The sequence below is a fragment of the Spermophilus citellus genome (genome assembly GCF_964194105.1).
Source record: "Spermophilus citellus genome assembly, chromosome: 18".
Classification (NCBI taxonomy): Eukaryota; Metazoa; Chordata; class Mammalia; order Rodentia; family Sciuridae; genus Spermophilus; species Spermophilus citellus.
In genome coordinates, this window is record NC_138200.1 from 53,744,815 (window position 1) to 53,766,680 (window position 21,866).

The 21,866-nt window shown below is 43.8% G+C and overlaps 1 protein-coding gene across 4 annotated transcripts; it reads left to right on the plus strand.

Annotated features, from left to right (window-relative positions):
* Positions 1-9,610: 9,610 nt before the first annotated feature.
* On the plus strand, positions 9,611-21,554 carry VPS4A (vacuolar protein sorting 4 homolog A). 4 transcript variants are annotated; one of them, XM_081275526.1, is made up of 12 exons: positions 9,613-9,794; positions 13,254-13,365; positions 13,464-13,611; positions 14,924-14,985; positions 15,092-15,211; positions 15,795-15,951; positions 16,508-16,656; positions 17,054-17,135; positions 17,393-17,612; positions 19,983-20,123; positions 20,794-20,917; positions 21,341-21,554. In XM_081275526.1, exons 1-11 carry the CDS (start codon positions 9,774-9,776, stop codon positions 20,893-20,895), a joined length of 1,314 nt encoding a protein of 437 aa, XP_081131652.1. In that variant the 5' UTR covers positions 9,613-9,773; the 3' UTR covers positions 20,896-20,917; positions 21,341-21,554. The 4 variants fall into 4 exon arrangements, with proteins under 4 accessions (XP_081131654.1, XP_081131653.1, XP_081131652.1 ...); XM_081275527.1 differs by having other exon boundaries at positions 9,612-9,794; positions 14,927-14,985; positions 20,794-21,554; XM_081275525.1 differs by having other exon boundaries at positions 20,794-21,554.
* Positions 21,555-21,866: the final 312 nt, after the last annotated feature.

The following is a 21,866-nucleotide window of genomic DNA, read 5'->3' on the forward strand; positions in this document are numbered from 1 at the left end:
TATATATGTAATTGACAGGGGGAAAATGTTTTGAAGGTCCATCTCTGATTGCTGGAAGCAAAAGTTCAACAAATAATAAGCTCAGGTAAGAGCTTGGATGTTCATGTTATGGTGAGAAGTTGAATGACACATTCACAGATGTCAATAGCAAAGCCATCTGGTTGAAGTTTTTATGTTGATGTGAAAGTCTAAGCCACAGAGATCTGCAGGAAATTTTTGAGCCACCCTGCTCATTACTAATATCAACAAGATCTGTAAAATAGGTGTGGTTAAACATTATAACAAAGCTTTTGGGCAGGAGAGAAAGAGAGGGCATTGTGCATTTCAGCTCGTTTTGCTCAAGTTTAAACTGCCACACAGGACCAGGTGCAGTAGCACACATCTGTAATCCCAGTGACTTGGGAGGCTAAGGCAAGAGGATCTTGAGTTGAAGTCCAGCCTCAGCAACTTGATGAGATCCTTCTCAAAATTAAAATAATAATAATAATAATATCAATGACTGGGGATGTAGCTCGATGATAAAGCACCACTGGGTTCAATCTCTAGTAATGGAAGGGGGAAAATTTTATATATATATATATATATATATATATATATATATATATATATATATATAGACACACACAAAAACCTGTCATAGCATTGAGTTTTTAATAATCATTTCAGTTTTATATAAAATGAAAATATATTTTGTCCACTAACAAGCCCCAAGAGCAAGAGCCCTTAGCTGCTTGTTTTACATTTTGACAGCTTTCTTGTCATAGTCAATAGAGGTTGTTTCCATTAAGTGTGTTGTGGGAATTTCAAATCATAAATGAAGTGCTTTTTATGATGAAACACCTTGATATATATGTATTTTGTATTTAGATGCCAAAATATGGCAAGTTATTTTCAAATGTCTAAAAATGGGCATTTTTATATTCCACCTCTTTATAGAACCATTAAAAATTTCATCTTTTTCATTGTGAATTAAGAAAATTATTGAGGATGTTGAGGGCTCTCGTGTAGAATAGAAAGGAAACTGCAGAGTGATGTGGCCCCCAAGACTTGGGACTTAGGCATCTTCTCCACATTCCGCACAGATGACTATACACAGCCAGTTTGTGTATAAAAAGTCTTCCTCCTCTTTCCCTGAAACTTCTTTCTTTCCATAAAAAGAAAGGGAACAAAATAAATAAAATAAAAGTCTCCATTTTTCTCTTTAAAAACATTGTCCTTTCCTGAAGTGATTAAACAGACCTTACCTGGAAATTAGTATCTGATATTTTATATGAAGTGATGCAAAATGTAAATTTATAAAGTATTTATTAGATAGTTGTGACTGTAAACTCACCTACCTAGTAGAGTTTCAAATTAAATATTGGGACATGGGTAGGCAATCAAAAATATTATTTAGGGGCTGGGGATGTGGCTCAAGCGGTAGCACGCTCGCCTGGCATGCGTGCGGCCCCGGTTCGATCCTCCAGCACCACATACAAAGATGTTGTGTCCGCCAATAACTAATAAATAAATAAATATTTTTTTAAAAATATTATTTAAATTCCATTCACCTGTATGTTTAGTAATTTTTAGACTAGGAAGTCTGATAGTGTGTGTGTTTATCACCTGCAATTCTCATAAACTGTGTTACTGAAAATTCTTTTTTTTTTTTTTTAAAGAGAGAGTGAGAGAGGAGAGAGAGAATTTTTAATATTTATTTTTTAGTTCTTGGCGGACACAACATCTTTGTTGGTATGTGGTGCTGAGGATAGAACCCGGGCTGCACGCATGCCAGGCAAGCGCGCTACCGCTTGAGCCACATCCCCAGCCCACTGAAAATTCTTTATGGCAAGAGAGACTGAATTATTTCTTACTTTTTTGTAAGTTAAAAAAAAAGCAAAAAACTATTCAATAGATGGCTAACATTGTTACTGATTGCTTTCCTCACTTATCCTCCTAAGGGGAATGGTAACAAAGCTTTTCTTCATCTGATCAAATGTACTTAGCTGATAAACCAAAATTTATTCTTTAAATAAAAAATTTAGGCTGTGTGGAATCTGGACAAGATTATGTTTCTACCAGAAACAAGTTTCACTGTAAATGATTTTTGATGGATAAATGTGTGAGAAAAGTTTTTGATGGATTTTTTTTTTAATTTTGTGAGAAACTGTAGGTCTTCTTGTTTAATTTATATGCATATGGATATATTTTCAAAACCATGGAAGAATCTGTCCATGTTTTTTAATGCAAATTACCTACTAAGCTGCTATGCAAATTATACTAAAAGCCCTACCTACTTAAATAGTTAAACCTTTTTGAAACTTTCAGGGAAGACCGGTAGACTCAAGCACTTTTTTGTATCTTATCTTGGACACATACTTTAAACTATGTTCTTATTTTCACTGGTTGTAAGCTATTGATTGTACATAATATTTAAACTATCCAAATATCCAGCATACATTTCCATGTGGCTGCCGTCTGCTATAGATGCCATGGATGAAATGGCTGGTTAGATAACCAAAGTTATTTTTTTTTTTTCATACCGAATGAAGAAGTAAAAACAGATCTCTCTGTTCTCAAAGCAAATTGCTTGGCTCAGATCTTAATATCTGTGTAATAAAAAGAGACATTTAAATTTGGGATTCTGCATAAAAGTCAAGTTCAGTTTGACCAAAGTCACATTCATTATTTTTATGTATCTCTATCAGGTATAATATTACCTGGTGTCAGGTGGTATTATATTGTATACTGAAATCCCAGTTAAATTTTAGTTGTTATTGTGTCTTCTCTCCCTGCCTCTGCTGCACTAAAAAGGAGCGAAATCTGTCATCTACCACCATTCTCTTTGTGCCCTTTAATTTGTTTGATAATCTAGAATAATTTTGTCTTTTCACATATTGTCTTTAAAAGCTGATAGCAATAGTCTGCCCTCCCTCCTGTTCCTTTATCATTTCTTGTGTTGGGTACATACACATTTAATAAATTTGTGATGGCAGTTCTAAAGTCATTATGCTTTATATCAGGATTCTGTGTTTTAGGTTAATATAGTTATTCCTATGTTTTAATTATGTTGAGTGGAATTTATTTTACTGCTTAGGTGACTAACCCTTTTCTAAAAAAAAGAACAGAAACATCTGGTAGATCAGTGGTATAAATTTGTTCTATTAAAGGATAGAATTTCAAGTTAAGGATAAGGTACAATAAATAGACACATAGAGCACATCTGTTTTCTTGTCTCTCTGACACTGGCTAAATTGCCAATTAGAAAAATGTTTGTTAGGTATTATCTTGCAAGATTTTTTTGTGTGTGTGGGGATTGGACGCAAGGGCACTATGAACACTGTACTACATCCCAGTCCCTTTTTTTGTTTATTGGCTTTGAAACAGGGTCTTGCTAAGTTGCTGAGGCTGCCCTTGTACTTGTGACCCTTTTGCCTCAGCCTTCTTAGTTGCTGGGATTACAGGCATGCACAACTATGCCCAGCTAGATATTAACTGACAAGAATTTTTCAACAAGGTTGTTGTTGTTGTTTTGGTGCTGGGGGTTGAACTCAGTGACTTGAGCATGCTAAGCATAAGCTCTGCCACTGAACTTTACCTTTAGCCCTTCTTTTACTTCAATATATAAACTTGAGCGTATCTCTTGCCACCTATGTTCTTCTTTCCCACTTCAGGTGACTAAACCAGAGCATATTCTAGTTTTAGATGTGAATTCATATCTAAATGTAATGCATAAGTATACCTTTTGCAAATTATTGCATGCTATCCAGTGACCATTTGACTATATTCAACAGAATTCTACCATATGAACTTTAATCCTTGAGTTGCAATCTAATTGAATTGAAATTGAATAGATTGGTTATTGAGACCCTATCTCAAAATAAAATTTTAAAAAGGGCTGGAGATGTAGCTCAGTAGTAAAGCACCCATGAGTTCCATGCTCAGTACCAAAAAAATAAATAAAATAGATTGGTTGAAACTAAAAAATGTAACATAAAAATGATACTTACATATTTTAAGACTAGGAATTTTAAGACTAGGTTAGAATTCCAAATTCTGAGTCCTCCAAGTTCCTTTCTCAGTTTTGCAGTAGTCTCGTCTCCATGGCCATTGATACAACACTGTTTTTGAGGCTGTTTTTATTTTTTAAGTTTGAGACAGGGTTTCAAAGAGTTGTTTAGGGCCTCGATAATTTTTTGAAGCTGGCCTCAAACTTGTGATCCTCCTGCTTCAACTTCCCAAGTTGCTGGGATTATAGGCATGCACTTTCACACCCAGCTTGAGTCCCTCTTTATCCCAGTCATTCTATACACACACACACACACACACATACACACACACACACACCCTTGGAATGATTATTCTGTCACTTCTTTCAGAGTGATAGAAGTCTCTTACAAATACACAAAAGGTTCTTTGGGAACTTGGAGAGTTTGAAACTGTGAATAATAATGACATATTCATGTATTCTTTCACCTGACAAGTATTTATTAATGTACAGTTCTGCACCAACCATTTTGAAGAGTCCAAAAGAAACTTCCTCCCTTCAAATAGTGTATAATCCATTATTTCTCAATCACCTCATTACCATCGCTTTATCAATCAGTGGCTAAGTGATTAACCACTTCATATTTTTACCACAACAGATCCACTGCTCTGCTTATCTGGAAGACATTTGAAGGGATGTTCTGGCTTTGACCCATACCAACACAAAAGGATCCTAGCATATTAAAGTAGATTGGTCTTCATGCTTAATTTTATAAAATTAGACTTTAGTTTGGGAGAGAGAATAGAATAGTGTACAGTATCCCTAATAAAAATAAGCCCTATTGCTGAAAGCGGATCAATGGGAAAGGTTTTTTTTTTTTTTTTAATGCTGCTTAACTGTAAACTGCGCAACTAATTGTGTATTTCAACTTTTATTTTTAAATTATGCTGACCCATTTATTTCCACATTTAAATCATTTCAGCATCTCATTTGCTAAAAAGTTCCACACATATGGTATATGGAGTGTTTCTCCATTATTAATCCATTGAATTAAAGAAATTTAAAGCTTAACAGAAGGAAATAAAAGAGGTTGATTGATTTTCCATAATTTTCATAGAGTAACAGTACCTTTCTATCCATAAGCTCAGCTTTTAAGGCAATATATCTTTACTTGTGCCCAGAAAGTACCTGAGCTATCTGTGAGGGAATGTCATAGGGACTCTTTCCCCTTGGTTCTGAAGTGTCCTGGAGTTGTACACAAAAATTAGGTCATGCCTTCTGAGTCTATGCGCTTTGAAAATCAGGTGCTTATGACTGTTTTATTGAAACTAGCCCATAAGTATTGTGTAAATGTCTGTTCCTCTTAGGTTGGAAGAACTTCTGTCTCAGTCCTGTTAGAGTGGATGTCAGTTATCTTTTCACCTTTGTGAATTCATAGAATTTGAAGAAGAGGAAATTAAATTTAAACTAAGTTTCAATTTTGCATAATCACCAGGCTCCATGGTCTCACCTGTAGCAATCTGCCCTGATCATAAGAACTAGTTTCAGAATTTTTTTCCAATACAGTATGTCAGTGTTATGTTTACAGTTTGTTGAATGAGTTCATCATTAGAAGATCTTTATGCCCAAAGAATGTTTCCTTTTTGGTACCAGATCTGAGGTCTTTTAGAAGATAATGTGCGAGCCATGTGTGGTGATGCATGCCTGTAATCCCTGAAACTCTGGAGGCTGAGCTAGGAGGACTTCAAGTTCAAGGCCAGCCTCAGCAATTTAGCAAGTCCCTGAGTAAATTAGTGGCACCCTTTCTCAAAATAAAAAAAGACTGGGGATGTAGCTCAGTGGTAAAGTGCCCCTGGGTTCAATCCCCAGTTTAAAAAAATAATAATAATAATAATGTGGGAAACCACTACCTATTACGGCTTATTTTGGTTAATCTCTGCAAATTCTGATAATATCCACTTGTATGTATTCTTTCCCACACTACTTTCATTTTTGATAAACGCAAAGACTTAGAAAGCTAGAATAATACTTCAACAGATAATTAGAAGTATGTGATTCTGTTTTTCTTCTTTTTAGAATACCATACTTAAGACTTCTACTTTATAAGTCTTGTTTAAAATTTAACTCTTGAATCTTCTGTCTACCAAATTAAAAGAAAAATGCCATAAAACGGCAGTATTTGTGTTCTTAATTTTTAAAAAAAAAGAGCTTTATGTATACTCTATATAGATGCATAGACAACACTTGCCCTTGAGTTGCACATCAACATATAGCATTGTATATTACAATGAAAATTTGTAACTTAAGGGTATTATATATATATATATAAATACATATATACCTTTGTAACCTTTATACTGTAAATTAAAAAATTACTTTTAGACTTGTATTTTACTTGTATTTTTTTTTCATTTTAAAAAATCAGTTTAAAACTTACAGGAAAATTTCAAAACCAGTACAACTTCTCAATCCCTTTCACCCTAATTTCCCAGTTAACATTTTTCATACTTGTTCCATTCCTATCTCATCTTTTCCTTACATGATACTCTTTCTTTTTTCTACATTTTATTTTTATGCAGTGCTGAGGGTCAAACCCAGTTCCTCACTTGTGCAAGGCAAATGCTTTCCCACTGAACTACAAGCCCAGCCCATATGATACTCTTACCATTCTTAAATTGTGTAGTGTGTATTTCCGAAATTCAAGGAGCCCTCCCTGCTACTATCCAGCCCTCCTAATCAAGAATCAACATTGATACAACACTACCACCAACTCCATAGACCCTGTTCAGATAATGCCAATCACAGGAACAATTCCTCCCTTTACTTTCAGTCCAGGATTCTATCCAGTACCACATGCTGCTTTTTGGTTGTCATGTCTCATCAGTATCTTCAGTCTGGAACAGTTCCTCAGTTTTTTTCTGAATTCTCAAGTGCCTGAGCATCTGAAAGAACATAGATCTTTTATTCTGCAGACTGACCCTCCACCTGGCTCATCTAATATTGCCTATCAGATCAGGTCCTGCGTATTTGGAGGAACCATGAAAGTGAGACCATGTTCTCCCCAGAGTCTCATCTACTGCTCATTTTGATGTGCACATTGTCCTAGGTTTGACCAGTGGGGAGCCCCTTGAAACCTTTTGTCCTTTTGATATGTCCCTGTTATTTTTTTTTTTTTTAACTTTTGGCACAACAAAGATTCATTTTGTATTTTCCACTTGGCCAATCTTCAGTGGGGCCCTAAGGCTTTCCTAATGTATGGTGATAAAAAGAAACCAAGATCTGGGTGCTTGGTATGCTTGTTACTACAGAGTAAGGAAAATGTGCAAGGTTGTGTATACAAATATGCCTATATCATCTATTTATAGATCATATTTAGACCCCATGAGTTCACACTGACATTTCTGATTTTTTCTCAGTGTAACTAGTAACCCAACCACCAAGGCCACTGCTTTCCACTCCCTTTTTTCTCCCTTCTCCCCACCCACTTCCTCATCCATCACCCTCATCTTGCTTACATACCACTGTCTGCCTTCTCAGCTGCATTAGGTACTGTTGTCCCCTCTCTTTATCAATACTTTCGAGAGCCACAGCTGAGTCGAATGGCCCCTGGCAAAATGGTTGAGAGGCGAGCCATTAAGATGATGCTGGATTGAAACAGGCTGTGTATTCAATTGTATATAGACCCCTGCTGTCCACCTCAGGCGCCCGCTACTTTGGAGTTCTCCCGGGGATTCCTGGGGAGTTCAGGTTGGTTGGTGAAGTTCCGGTGGAGGGAGTTCGGGGTGTGTGTGATGTGCCTGGAAGGGCCTTGTGGGGTGGCCTTCGCATGAGTTGGGAAATAAAGTTTGTTCCTGCTTGAGTGGCTCGTGATTTGTGCCCAGCCGGACTGCGGCACTCCACCCCTTGAGACATTCCTCCCTTGACTTTCAAGACACTCCTCTGGCTGTCCTACCTCCAGCTCTTTCTGAGCTGCTTTTGCAGGCTTATGGTCTCAAGTCTTGGTCAACAAACCTTAAAGCTCTCTGTTCTAGGCTTTCCTTATTATACCCTATACTCCCTAGAAGCTCCCACAGCTTCCATTCCCACCTATGCTCAGATAACTCCAGATGTGAGGTCTCACCCCTCATCCAGGGATCTTTCAAAGGCACCTCAAACTCATGATCTTCCTCACTTCCTGACACCCAAATCTGTATTGTCCATTATTCCCCAACTCAGTAGCATCAGCAGTCCAGGTGCTGAAACCAGAAGTCATCTTTTCCTCTCCTGCCCTTCCTCATACCCCATATCCAACTCACTTCCAAAACCTGTCATTCTGTTTGCTTCTCTCTGTAGCCCTCCACACGTCCCTCCCTCCTTCTCTTCTGTACTACAACAATTTCACACTGCAATAGCCATCCCATTCCTGCAATCTGTTTTCTATAACAGGGCTAAAACGGAAAAAAAGGGTTGGGCATGGTGGCACTCACCTGTAATCCTCAGGAGGCTGAGGTAAGAGGATCTTGAGTTCAAAGCCAGCCTCAGCAATTTAGTGAGGGCCTAAGCAACTCAGCAAGACCCTGTCTCTAAACAAAATATTATAAAAGAGCTGGGGATGTCATTAAGTGGTAAAGGCCCCCTGGGTACCAAAAATAAATAAATAAATAATAAAATGGGGAAAAAAACCAAAAAGCACAAAAACAAAGATACAATCCAAAATCTTTACCACAGCCAATGTCCTTGCCCTGGTTCACCTCCCCAAGAACTGTTCATGGTACACCTTGACTCTCCCCTCTAGCTATCAGTATCTTCCAGTTTCTCATGGAGCCTTTGCACAGGCTGTTTAGGCTGTTTTACCAACCTAGAATGTATTTTCCTTTATCCCTCAAACTTCCACTTAAGTTGGACCCTTCCCTGAGCCCTATTTTGAGTAAGATACCTGTTAAGTTCACATAGTACATGTACCTTTACACATCAGCCTCAACACGCTCATTACCTCCTGATAAACTACCTTTCTCAGACTGCAGACTCCCCTAGAACTGTTGTGATCATTGCTGTAGCCCTAGATACTAGCAAAGAACTCAGCACACAGTAGTTCCCTACTAAATAATAAACAAACGTAAGCGAACGATCTGCGGTGCTGAATGAAGTTCACCTAGGTAAAGCCCCAGAATCGGAGATTAAAGAAAATCATCTTCCGATGGAGAAAAGTAGGATTAATACTTTAAAAGACAATAGAACCAGCTTTAGACAGTCACCGAGATGATAACAGTTATCAGAAACCGAGCCTCCAAAAGGTGTGTGGCTCTCTGTACATAGTTAGGTCATACATTTCCCCTAAGTCAGACAGGGTAAATATTAATTACCATGCCCTATTAAATATAGGAAACATCAGTTCTGGTAAATTACTTTTACTGCGAGAATAAAAGTGTCCTACTGGTGCTATTTTTGGAAAGGGGTCGAGGATTTCCGGGTTCTACCCCGGCCCCGCCCCTCACCCAGGTCCCGCCAGGCCCACCCCCTTACTTTCTTGCCCCGCCCCGGCCCTCGTCACGCCCCTGCCTGAGCCCTGCAGCCGGTCCAACGCGGGAGCTGTGCCTGCAGTGCCGGCCGTGGCCGCTTAGAGGCAGCCGCGCGGCTCTGGCCCGACCGCTCTGGGCCGCAAGGCTCGCTAGCCCTCCGACTAGGCTCCTGCTGAGAGCGACCGCCCTCCCTGCGCCCAGCGCCGACCCGCCCGGCTCCCCGCGCCGGACCCAGCACCTCGGCTCCCCGGGGTCGGACCGAGGTCGCAAGCAGCGCCGCGGGGTGTGGGGCGGACCCAGGAGATGAAATGACAACGTCAACCCTCCAGGTACCTCGGCGCGGCCCGGCCGGCTGCGGAGGCCGAAGGCGGTGCGGCGGGGCCTGCGGGCCTTGGAGCCGGCAGGCGGGCGACCACCTCCGAGCCCCGGCCTCGCTGTCCAGCCTGACCACCGCGGCCAGTCTCCGCCGTTTCTCTTTTCACGCGCTGGGAGCAGAGGGAGGTCTCCACATCCCAGTCCCCGGCCCTTGCCCTGCTGGCGGAGCCGGGAGGCCACTACTTGCAGCCTGCGCCCCAAACCGCCGCTGTACAACTGCTCTTGGGGCCCGGAGCGCCTCCTTGGCAAGCTCGGCCCCGTCCCTTCTGGTCGTTCAGGGAGAGATGCTCACTCCCTTCTGCCCTAGGCCCTGGCAGCTCCTCGGCCCTCTGCGAACAAGCCACGCTCCTTTCCATGTTGCGACCCCCTCTTCTCACCCAGAGACCCTTCATTCGTTTTCTGGATCTTACAAGGTGGTGCTGGGTCGCGCCTCTTGGATGAATGACGGGCCCATCCTCCTGGTGCTGTCAGAAAACATAAACACATGCTCAGGCCTTAGACCAGGTGTGAATCCAGCTCTGCCACGCACTAGCATGTGACCTTGGGCTATGCTTTTGATCTTGGAATCTCTGATTTGCACATCTGTAAAATGGGGCAGTGTAGCATCGGGTTGTTGTGAGATGCCTCTAGGTTTAATAATTCAAGTAAAGCATTTTTACTGTAGGTCTTATACATTGTAAGTGCTCAGTAAGCAATGGCAGAAAAACGCTTGGGAGAATCAGACAAGACTTAGTGGAAAAGGGGGCATTTGGCCAGAGCATCAAAGGATAAGTAGCATTCAGATAGTTGGTGGTGGAGGAGGGATGGTTACCCTAGGTGGAGGGACGGGCATGGAATAAATTGGGGTACTGGGCTAGGAATTAGATGGAGTCCAAAGCCAGAACCCACCATTGACCAGCAGAAACTCAAGAGGTTGCTACAGGGATCTATATAACTCATCTCAAATGCAATACAGTTTACTCATCTAAAGATATCACCCAACATTTCTAGTAAAATCACAGTTGTGCAACCATCACCCCTCACTTTTTAGAACATTTTCATCACTCCAGAAAGAATCCCCATGCCTTCTGCCCCTCTCAGGCAACTATTAATCCACTCTCTTTCTCTATAGATTTGCCAACTCTGGGCATTTTATCTAAATGGAATCATACAACATGTGGCTGTCTTCTTTGGCTTAACATAATGCCATAGGCTTTTACATTTTTTAAATTGCTGGAAAAAAATAATTTTATGACATATGAAAATAATTTGAAATTCAAATTTCAGAGCCTATAAATAAAGTTTTATTGGAACACATCCCAGTTCACTGTTTACCCATATTATCATGGCTGCTTTTGTGCCACAAAGGCAGAGTTGAATAGTTGAGTAGAGATTGTATGGCTGGCAAATTCTAAAATATTTGTTCTTTGATTCTTTACAGAAAAAGTTTTCCTGCTCTTCTGTTAGCACACCTTTGTCACTTTTCTCCTTCATTCTCATTCTTTGCCATACCTGTTACTAGAGATGTGGCAGGACTGGCAGCTTTGTCACCTTACCCTCCTGTTATGCAAAGCTGTTTTTCATTAAAACTACATCCTGAATGTGAAAAACAGTATTGGTTGCCTGAGAAATCTAATGCACTTCAGTGCATTAATAAGAATGTCTACAAGGACATCTGGGATGAGCGCCCTCCCACCCCATGGAGCAGAGCATATCTTGAGCTTTTTCAGAGCCCCCACTTCAAAAGGACAGACCCAAGCAAGGAGTAGTACAGAGTGAAAAAAAAAAAAATACTAGGAACTGAGGTGTTTGTTCTGGAGAAGCCACCAGGACAGGAATATTGTTTCCATGCCTTATCTAAAGGAGAATAGACAGGTAGAATTTGTGTGTTGGCTGATTGTGCATAAAGGTTCAGGACTCCTAGGCATCCTCTGTAAGTAGGCAGAGGAAGGAGCAAAGCCAACATTCTTCACTTTTCATGTCTTTTCAGTCTAGTAAGGACCCTCTACATCCTCCTACTGGCCCATCTCATCTTGCTTCTCTCAGCCAAAAAGAAAAGTCAGTTTTCTTAAACTATCTGAAGTTGACACCTGGAAAGGGATGTCTGGCCTGTTTTACCTGTCAGTCTTGTAGAGCTCTCTTTGTGCCTTTCTTTCAGAGACTTCTTACTGAAGTAGTGTTATGACTACAACCCTGCCAGAGTTGGTCAAGGATTATTGTTTGCTGTGGCTGGAACTAGGTCTGCAGTGGAATCTGCCTGCCTAGCTACTAGAGCTGTACCAGATAAAGATTTCTGGTCAGGCTTGTGGGTTGGGGAAGCTGTGGTTTCTAAAACTGGATGTGTAGGTGCTTCCAGTTTCCAGTTCAGCCAATCCAGGGATGTGCAAGACTTAGATGACTCCCAAAGACATTGCTCACAGAGTTCTTAGAAGTTCCAAAGGAGAGTTTCCCTCAACTAGCAGCACATGTCATCTCTGGGGTAAGCAAGCATTTTCCTTCCTGGAGCTACTGGTATTATATGTAGCCATGTGGCCAATCATCCCCTCCCCAGTGTCATCCTCAAACAGTTCAAGAAAACTGTCTTCTCTTTTCAGCTGAGGGAAGCAAGCTGAGGTGGGCCAGTAGAAAGATGTAGAGGTGTCCATAAGCCCTTCTCTTGGTTTAGTGAAAGACTTTGCTCCCTGGCTGGATCTTTTGAACCCCAAGGCCCAGTGCAGTGTCTGACCTCCTTGTTGAGCAACACAGCAACCAATTGCTTCTGGTGTTTCCCCTCACTTAGTCTGTTTTTAGTTTGTTGGGTTTTTTTTTTTTGGGGGGGGTATTGGGGATTGAACTAGGGGCACTCGACCACTGAACCACCTTCCCAGCCCTATTTTGTATTTTATTTAGAGACAGGGTCTCACTGAGTTGCTTAGTGCCTCTCCATTGCTGAGGCTGAGGCTGGCTTTGAACTCGCGATTCTCCTGCCTCAGCCTCCCAAGCTGCTGGGATTACAGGTGTGCACCACCATGCCCTGGCTTAGTCTGGTTTTCTTCCTTGAAACCCAAGCCCCAGCTATTAGGTCAGCTTTTCACTTGCTGCGCTCCAGAGAACTGGACAAGATATTTTTTTGAATTACCATGAACTCCCTGTGAAGAGGGACATTGTTTTGTTGTTGTTGTTTTGGCAGTACCAGAGATCACACCCAGGAGCTCCCGCATGCTAGGCAAGCAAGCACTCTACCATTGTTACATCTCCAGCCAAGACCTGATTTGTCTTTTCTTCCTTTAAGGACTAAGTTGATGTGAGAAAAACAGGGCAATATAATGGACTGCAATCAATAAATCCACAGATCTGGCACTGTCTCTCCTCATATCTCATTCTGCTGCTTGTGACCCCAGGGGCTTTCTGGATCTCCTGGGAAACAGCCTGAGCTATTTGCCTTGTTTTTCCAGAAAGCCATTGATCTGGTGACAAAAGCCACAGAAGAGGATAAAGCCAAGAACTACGAGGAGGCACTCCGGCTCTACCAGCATGCTGTGGAGTACTTCCTCCACGCTATCAAGTGTGAGTCACATCAGGGCGCGCTCTAGCGTCAGAGCTCCTTGAGTGCAGGTTAGGCACACAAAGCTCACGGGGGCCATTCTCTGCTTCCCCTTTTGCAGATGAGGCACACAGTGACAAGGCCAAGGAGAGCATTCGAGCCAAGTGCGTGCAGTACCTAGACCGGGCAGAGAAGCTGAAGGATTATTTACGAAACAAAGAGAAACACGGCAAGAAGCCAGTCAAAGAGAATCAAAGTGAGGGCAAGGGGTGAGTGTGCTGGAGCGCACTGCTGGCCCTGGTGGAACGGAGCCCCCATGTGCATGTGCCTTCTTCATGTGTCACTGTTATTCTTGGTGCTAATGCTGCCTTGGACTGCACTGGCATCCTTCTCATGGGGATTTCCACTCATAATAATAATGCCAACAGCTGCTTTCATTAAGACTTTGCAGAATACTATCTGTTATGTTATTGGATCTGTATAGAAAAGTCATACAGAGATAAGGGGCATGGCATGGGGTGATGAGCCTTGGCCTTTGCAGCTCAACTCTCAGGATAGAACCCTGGCTTTTCCACTGTCTTGCCATGTGATCTTAACTTCTATGCCTCTAGTCTCATTTCATAAGGGGAAAATGATAGAACTCTGCTTCTAGTATTGCCATAGGAGCAGAGGAGATGATATGGGTAAAGCCCTAGATGGGAGTTTGGTGCATAGTAAGCTGCTGTTATCACAGAGAACCATTATCTTCATCTGACAGGTCAAGCAGCAAAAAACGGAGAGGCTGAGATTAGCTAAGGTCACTGAGCTAGAACATGATTAGAGTCTGGACTCCCCATCCAAGGCCTCTGTTTCTCCTCTCACAGCGAGTGGTCTCTCTGTGGCCTCTCATCTCATGTCTGGGGTTCACCTACCATGGTAATGCCAGTCAGCTGAGCACAAACGCAGTGGTGTCTGGAGTTAGGCGAGGGCCCTTGGGGCTACAGAGTCATGGGGTAGGAAATAGGTGACTGTGTCAGCTACCTCATCAGAAGTGAGATGCTCTCCTGGGCAGAGAGTCCATGCCTGTGGTCTGGTTCCCCAGAACCAGAAGCATACCAAAGAAGAACCAGGAGGCTAAGGGTCTCCAAAAGGGATAGAAGAGTTATAAATGACAGATAAATGATAAGATAGGAGCTGACTCTTGGGATGAGAGCATATTCATCTTTTGATTTAAACTTTACCTCCTTTCTGTCCTTGGAACTGTTTTGGGGTCAGTGCCATGACCAAGGTCCAAGTCCATAGGAAAGGGACCTGAAAGCTACATTGGCTTGACTGACTGCTCTTTAAATTTAACCAAAGCACATTTCCCTTACCAACCCTCAGGAGAGGCCAGATATCTCTATCCTTATTCCCTTAATGAAGAAATGAGGATGGGTTATTGGAGTGTTTCTTGTAGGACAGCCTGTGGCTCTGGTGTTTCAAGGTCCCTTACTGGTGTTGAGGAAGAGGCATTCCTTACCCACAGCACTGTGGCCTCACTCTGAGGGTCTCCCTGCTCCCAGGGTAAAGGGCCAGCTTGTGATCTTCTGTTTCCTTTCCTAGCAGTGATAGTGACAGTGAAGGGGATAATCCAGAGAAAAAGAAATTGCAAGAACAACTGATGGGTAAGAGGCCTGAAGCCTTGTGGCAATGGGAGGGAATGTGGCGTGGGTCTGCTGTTGGCTTGGCTCATGCTCATAGGCTAGACTCTGGTTCTGCTTCCCTGTGCAGGTGCTGTTGTGATGGAGAAACCCAACATACGATGGAATGACGTGGCTGGGCTGGAGGGGGCCAAGGAGGCTCTCAAAGAAGCTGTCATTTTGCCAATTAAATTCCCACACTTGTTCACAGGTAAAGAGTTGAGCCACCTGAAGCTTGGGTGTAAAAATATCAGGCTTCTGAGGGAGCCAGCTTGGAGCTTCCCTTCTGAAATGTCCTGGAACAGATGGTATCTGCTTCCTTAGCCCAAGAGGACCAGGCCTGGACTTGCCATGTGCTCTATAAGGAGAAGCCCCAAGGCCTGCTCACCAGTTATCTACTGTGGCATCAAAAACAACCATGTGACTAAAACTTTAGTTGACCCATTTTAGTAGGTAGTCAGAGTCAGGAACCAGTGCCAGCCAGTGTCGTTTGGCAAGAACAATGAGGATCATTAACAAGAGCTAGAGCATTGGGGGGTGTAGCTCAGTGATAGAGCATAAGCATGGGCGAGGCCCTGGTTCAATCCCTAGCCTCACAAAAAACAAAAACAGAAAACAAGGGCTAGGCTTCCAGTAGGTGCTTAATTCCTTAGACACCTTTGTTCCTGGAATCATTTGTTTTCTAGGACCTTCTTACTGACAGTGTCTAAAGGCCCTCTGTTCTTTTTGTTTGTTTGTCTGTTCTGTTCCCATTCCCCAATCAGGAGGCTTACTTCAGTTATTCTCTATTGCAGGCAAGCGTACCCCTTGGCGAGGGATACTGCTTTTTGGACCCCCTGGCACAGGGAAATCCTATCTGGCCAAGGCTGTGGCAACAGAGGCCAACAACTCTACCTTCTTCTCTGTGTCCTCCTCAGATTTGATGTCTAAGTGGTTGGGGGAGAGTGAGAAGTAAGTCAGCCATCGGGCTGCACTCTCCTGGCAGCCCTGGCAGCTGTGCTGGTCCAGCTTCTCTGCCCCTTGGAGTCACCTCCCGGAGGAGCTGCTGTTTAATATTCAGGGAGAATAGCCAGGAGAGTGAAATCTTGCCCGCTTATTGTTTGGGACACCATCCTGTAGGTAACTAGAAGAGAACTTGGAAGCAATGAAGGACTCAAGAAGCAAAGGGAATGGAACTAACCATGATGAGTATAGCTGACCATCCCCTGTCAGAGGATTTAGCTTATTCCCCACACTGATTCCTATTTTGCAGATGATGAAACTGAGGCTTTGGGCAAGAGAAATGACTTGTCCTAAATTCAGAGCTAATGCTTGGGCCCCAGGGTCTGAAGCTGGTGTTGAGGCATGTTCTTCTTTGGTGCACTACTGCCAAAGAATTTGTCACCACCATTCTCCCTGACATCAATTTTCAGTCTCCTCACAGGAAAGGCAGGAGAAGTGGCAACTGGAACCCTGGGTGGGCATGTCTGGGAGCATCCAGATCCTAACCCCTTTTTTACCCTTACAGGCTAGTCAAGAATCTCTTTGAGCTAGCCAGGCAACACAAGCCCTCCATCATCTTCATCGATGAGGTGGATTCTCTCTGTGGGTCCCGGAATGAAAATGAGAGCGAGGCTGCCCGAAGGATCAAAACAGAGTTCTTGGTCCAAATGCAGGGTGCGTACCAGTCTGGTTGCCCCTGGGTCATCACTCCACCTAAAGTCAGTTCAGGACTCCAGATTTAGCTGTAACTGGGTGATTGTCCTTGGAGTGGAGGAAAAGTGCTCCTTGGCATCATATCCTCAGTCCTCAAATGAGTTTTCACCATAGAGAAGCTGTTGAGACCTATGCCACCCCGCTACTCTGCCCTTCCTGTGGCAGATGGTGCTTTAGGTCTCTTAATAGCAGCAAAGCCAGATCAGAGTGCTTTAGTTTCAACTGGGACCCTGCCAGTGGTGGCACAGGGATGGCTTCAGGTGATGATTCACAAAGCCCCTGAGATCTGTCCCAATGGTTCTGACTGACCCTTGCAGGTGTCTTCATAGTCCACATCTCTGTCTCCCTTTCTCCACAGGGGTGGGGAATAACAATGATGGGACTCTGGTTCTCGGTGCCACAAACATCCCCTGGGTGTTGGATTCAGCTATTAGAAGGAGGTGAGTCTCCCACAGGACAGGCTTGGGGCTAACATCTTCCTCAGGCCACTGGTAGCCTATTAGCTTGCCCTTATCTTATTCTCCGGTGTCTTCCCTGGTCTGATTGGAGCAGAGCCCTTATGAAGCCAGCTTCTTGTGGGCTATGGTGCCAGCATTGCTGGCCTAAAAGTGCATCTCTTTTGCTGTCCATGCTGTGCCTTCTTCTAACTCCATTCTGCGATCAGCTTTCATTTCTTGCTCTGTACTTGGCTCTTTAGGTTTGAAAAGCGCATTTATATTCCACTGCCAGAAGAAGCTGCCCGTGCCCAGATGTTCCGATTGCATCTTGGGAGCACTCCACACAACCTCACAGATGCCAACATCCATGAGCTGGCCCGGAAGACAGAAGGCTACTCAGGTGCAGACATCAGCATCATTGTGAGGGACTCCCTTATGCAGCCCGTCAGGAAAGTGCAGTCAGCAACACACTTCAAGAAGGTGAGTGGTGGCTGGGTAACTCAGGAAGCCAAGGCAGGGGGATTGCAAGTTTGAGGCCAGAACTGGCAACTTAGTGAGACCCTGTCTCAAAGAATGAAAAGGATTGGGAATGTAGCTCAGAGGTAGAGCATCCCTGGCCTCAATCCCCAGTACCACACACACACACACACACAAAATCAGAAGGCTTAGGCAGTATCTCCAAGGGGTATCTGTTTTTTTTCCCTGCTCCCTGGCTGCTCAGAGGACACACTGTCAATTTTTTGGAGAACTAAGGGAAAGAGTTGGGTGTGCCCACTAGTTCCAGGAAGCAGGACTACACCTGCCCTCCCATCTCTGAAGCCCTTGCCTAAGCATGATTGTCTCTTGATTGTGAGGAGCCAAAAGATGGGCCACTGTTTCCACAGCTCTGCAGCCTCCCCAAGATGCACTGTGTTGTGTGAGAGTAGATGCCAAGTAAATGCTTGACAATTACTAATTATAAAGAGGATCCATGGTCTCCTTCAACAGATCTTTGTTGAGTGTCTGCTGTGGGTCCTGTGTGCCTGACAGTCCTAGGTGCTGAGAAGTCATTAGTGATCATAACAGATGAAACTCCCTTCTCTCTAGTAGCCTTCATTCATGTGGGGGTAGACCTTAATAAACAAGATAAAAGTCAGTTCCTTAACAGGTAATGAGGAAGAGATAAGCAGGGTAAGGTAGACCAGGAGTACCAGAGGTTTAGAATGCAGGCAGGTTGCACTATTAAAGGCCAGGCAACAGGTGGGTGACATTTGAATCAAGAATTGAAGGTGAGGGAAAGAGCCTTAGGATATTTGAGGGATGTTTTGCTAGGGCATATACTTAAGTGGGAAAAAACATTTTTTATGTAATTTTTAAAAATTTATATATGACAGCAGAATGCATTACAATTCTTATTACATATATAGAGCACAATTTTTCATATTTCTGGTTGTATACATAGTATATTCACACCAATTCATACACGTACTTTGGATAGTAATGATCATCACATTGCACCATCGTTAATTACCCCATGCCCCCTCCCTTCCCCTCCACCCCTCTGCCCTGTCTAGAGTTCATCTATTCCTCCCATGCTCCCGCTCCCTATCCCACTATGAATCAGCCTCTTTATATCAAAGAAAACATTTGGCATTGGGTTTTTTGGGATTGACTATCTTCACTTAGTATTATGGAAAAAAAAACATTTTTATTGCTACTGCATTTTTGATGAAATTTAGTGGCACTAATAAGGAAGGTGAGACATTTGGGGCTATTATTTGAGAATCTGGAGGTCAGTGGCTGGCAGAGCATGCTGTCATCAGGACTCTGAAATCAGACTGAGCCACTTTGACCACTCAGTACAGGAGCTTTTTTTTTGTTTACAGTGCTGGTGATTGAATCCAGAGACGCTTTCCACTGAGCTACATTCTCAGCCATTTTGTATGTGTATGTGTGTGTATGCCAAAGATTGAACCCAAGGGTACTTAACCACTGAGCCACATCCCCAGCCCTTTTTTATATTTTTATTTAGAGATAGGGTCTCACTGAATTGCTGAGGGCCTCGCTAAGTTGCTGAGGCTGTTTGAACTTGCAATCCTCCTGCCTCAGCCTCCCAAGCCACTGTGATTACAGGCATGTGCCACCATAACTAGCTAGCCCTTTTTTGGAGGGTGTGGGGGGGGTACTGGGGATTGAATGCAGGGGCACTTAACCACTGAGCTACCTCTCCAGCCCTATTTTGTATTTTATTTAGAGACAGGGTCTCACTGATTTGCTTAGTGCCTCACTTTTTCTGAGGCTGGCTTTGAACTCGTGATCCTCCTGTCTCAGCCTCCTGAGTCACTGGGATTACAAGCTTTTGCCACCATGTTCGGGCCAGTTAGCCCTTTATTCTTTGATTTTGAGATAGGGTTTCACTAAGTTGCCCAGGCTGACCTAGAACTTGAGATCTTTCTGCCTCAGCCTCCTGAGTAGCTGGTATTACAGGCATGTAGTCACTCTACCCTGCTAGCCTAGGAATTTTTGTTTGGTTTGGTACCAGAGATTGAACCCAGAGGTGCTTAACCATTTAGCCACAACCCCAGCACTTTTTATTTTGAGACAGGGTGTCACTAAGATGCTTACTAAATTGCTGAGACTGGTTTTGAACTCAGTCCTCTTGCCTCAGACTCCCAAGTTGTGGGATTACAGGCATACCCCACCATGCCCAGCCAGCCCAGGAATTCTGAAGGAGAATTCTTGTGATCCTGATGACCTAGAAAACCATCCATTCCCTTTCTTTAGGACATCTTTAGAAATCTGAGGTGTTCTACTGTCCCTTAACAGTGAAGAACAGCTATACCAGCCTGTCAAACTCCTGCTTGGTTTCAGGTCTGTGGTCCTTCCCGCACCAACCCTAGCATTGTGATTGATGACCTCCTGACCCCATGCTCTCCAGGGGACCCAGGGGCCATAGAGATGACTTGGATGGAGGTTCCTAGTGACAAACTCTTAGAGCCTGTGGTTTCCATGGTAAGTAAACAGCTGGGAGAGGGGACTCTATAGAGCCCAGAAAATTAGGGGCCTGGGTCCAAGAAGAAAAATGAACTTCTTTCCTTCCGTAGCCTGAGCTATCATGGCTCCTCTGAAACGGTGACCTTTGTAGCTTTGGGTTGCTGAGGATCTTGCTGTGACTCAAGGGGAGCAGAGGCTATATATCCTACTAAAGTATATAAACTATATATACTTTAGTAGAAAGAGTAAAGTTTAGATAATGTAACTGTCATCCCAGAGGTTTGGCTTAATTGGTCCAGAAGAAACCAGAAAAAGTATGTCAGCAAGGTTTCATTTAATGCAGTGGCAGAGGCAGAGGCAGAGGCAGCCTCTCACCCAGGTAGTGTGGCCCTATCCATCTCCTAGTCTTGCCAGTCGCAGTGCTCATTCTATCCTGGTGTGATGGGCAAAAAATTAAAAAATGGGAGTTATGATAGGATGGAGCCTTGATTCATTCAGATCAGACCTCTGGAAATGATATGTGCTGCCTCACTATGCTGCCTGTCACAGGCTGATTCTAGTTTAGCAACTGTAGGGAGTTCTGCACTGGGCAATGACCTTGCTACCCTAGATGGCATAGCTGTGCAAGGAGGGAGGCCTAGCATCTGGAGCCTGGCTGCTTCTCAGCAGTATGCTCTTGTCTTTACAGTCGGACATGCTCCGGTCTTTGGCCACCACCCGGCCCACAGTGAATGCAGATGACCTCCTGAAAGTGAAGAAATTCTCAGAGGACTTTGGACAGGAGAGTTAAAAGCTTCTTCACATGGGTGAAGGTGAAGGTGGGAGGTTGATTGGGGCACATCTACGGTACTCCCTACACTGGTGGCCAGACAGGGCTCCAGGGCTCGTCCTAAAGTCACCACAGTGTCTCCTCTGCTGTCTGGCCGCCAGCCAGGGAGCAGGAAGAAAAGCGCCTCCACAGCAGATGACGCTCCGCTGCGGTCTGGCACACAGTGGATACTGGTTCTTCCTAGTTCTCTCTTCTGGATGCTGACCAGTTCCTTTTCCTGCCCCTCCATGTCTTTTTTATTTTTGTTTCCCTAAATTAATGCTGCTTTGATTTGTCTTGTTTATAAAGGTAAAATCCCCTGGAAGTGTCAAGGAGTGGGAGTAGCCAGGCCCCAGTTACTTTTATGGCCAAGTTTGGCTGAGAACAGACTGATGAAGAGTAAGAAAAGCCATTCCCACCCTCCTAGGTTTGCATCCAGAGCCCTGTGTCTTCCTTGCAAGAGGAGGAGATGGTTTCTGTGAGCACAAAGCTGTTTTGATCAGGAGAGAAGGCAGGTGCATCTTCACTGCTGCCTCCCCACCCCCCCAGCCCCACCCTCCCGAGTGTAAGAACACTGAACCCAGCCACTGCCCTGGGTCCCTGTCCTGGAGATGGTCTAATAAATCCTTTTCCCTTCTTGAGCCACTGGAGTGGTCTCATCTTTGACTTGTCTGGGGCTACCTGAAGGCCACTTTTGCTTCCAGTAACATGCTCTCATTTTCTTTGCTTCTTCCTCTCCTCTCCTCAGCAGAGTAGGAAGCAAGCAGGAATGCTGGCCACTTTCTACAGTTCTCAGGTCTGCTCTCCAGTAAGGTGGCTCAGAAGATTGGCTGGGGGTATTTAAGGGACCTGGTCAGCTCTTCTTATTGTCCAGTGTCCAGATCACAGACTGCAAAGTGGGAGGCCTACGTGTCAGACATAACCTGCAGCTGTTTGGTTTGGTCTGCTGCCAA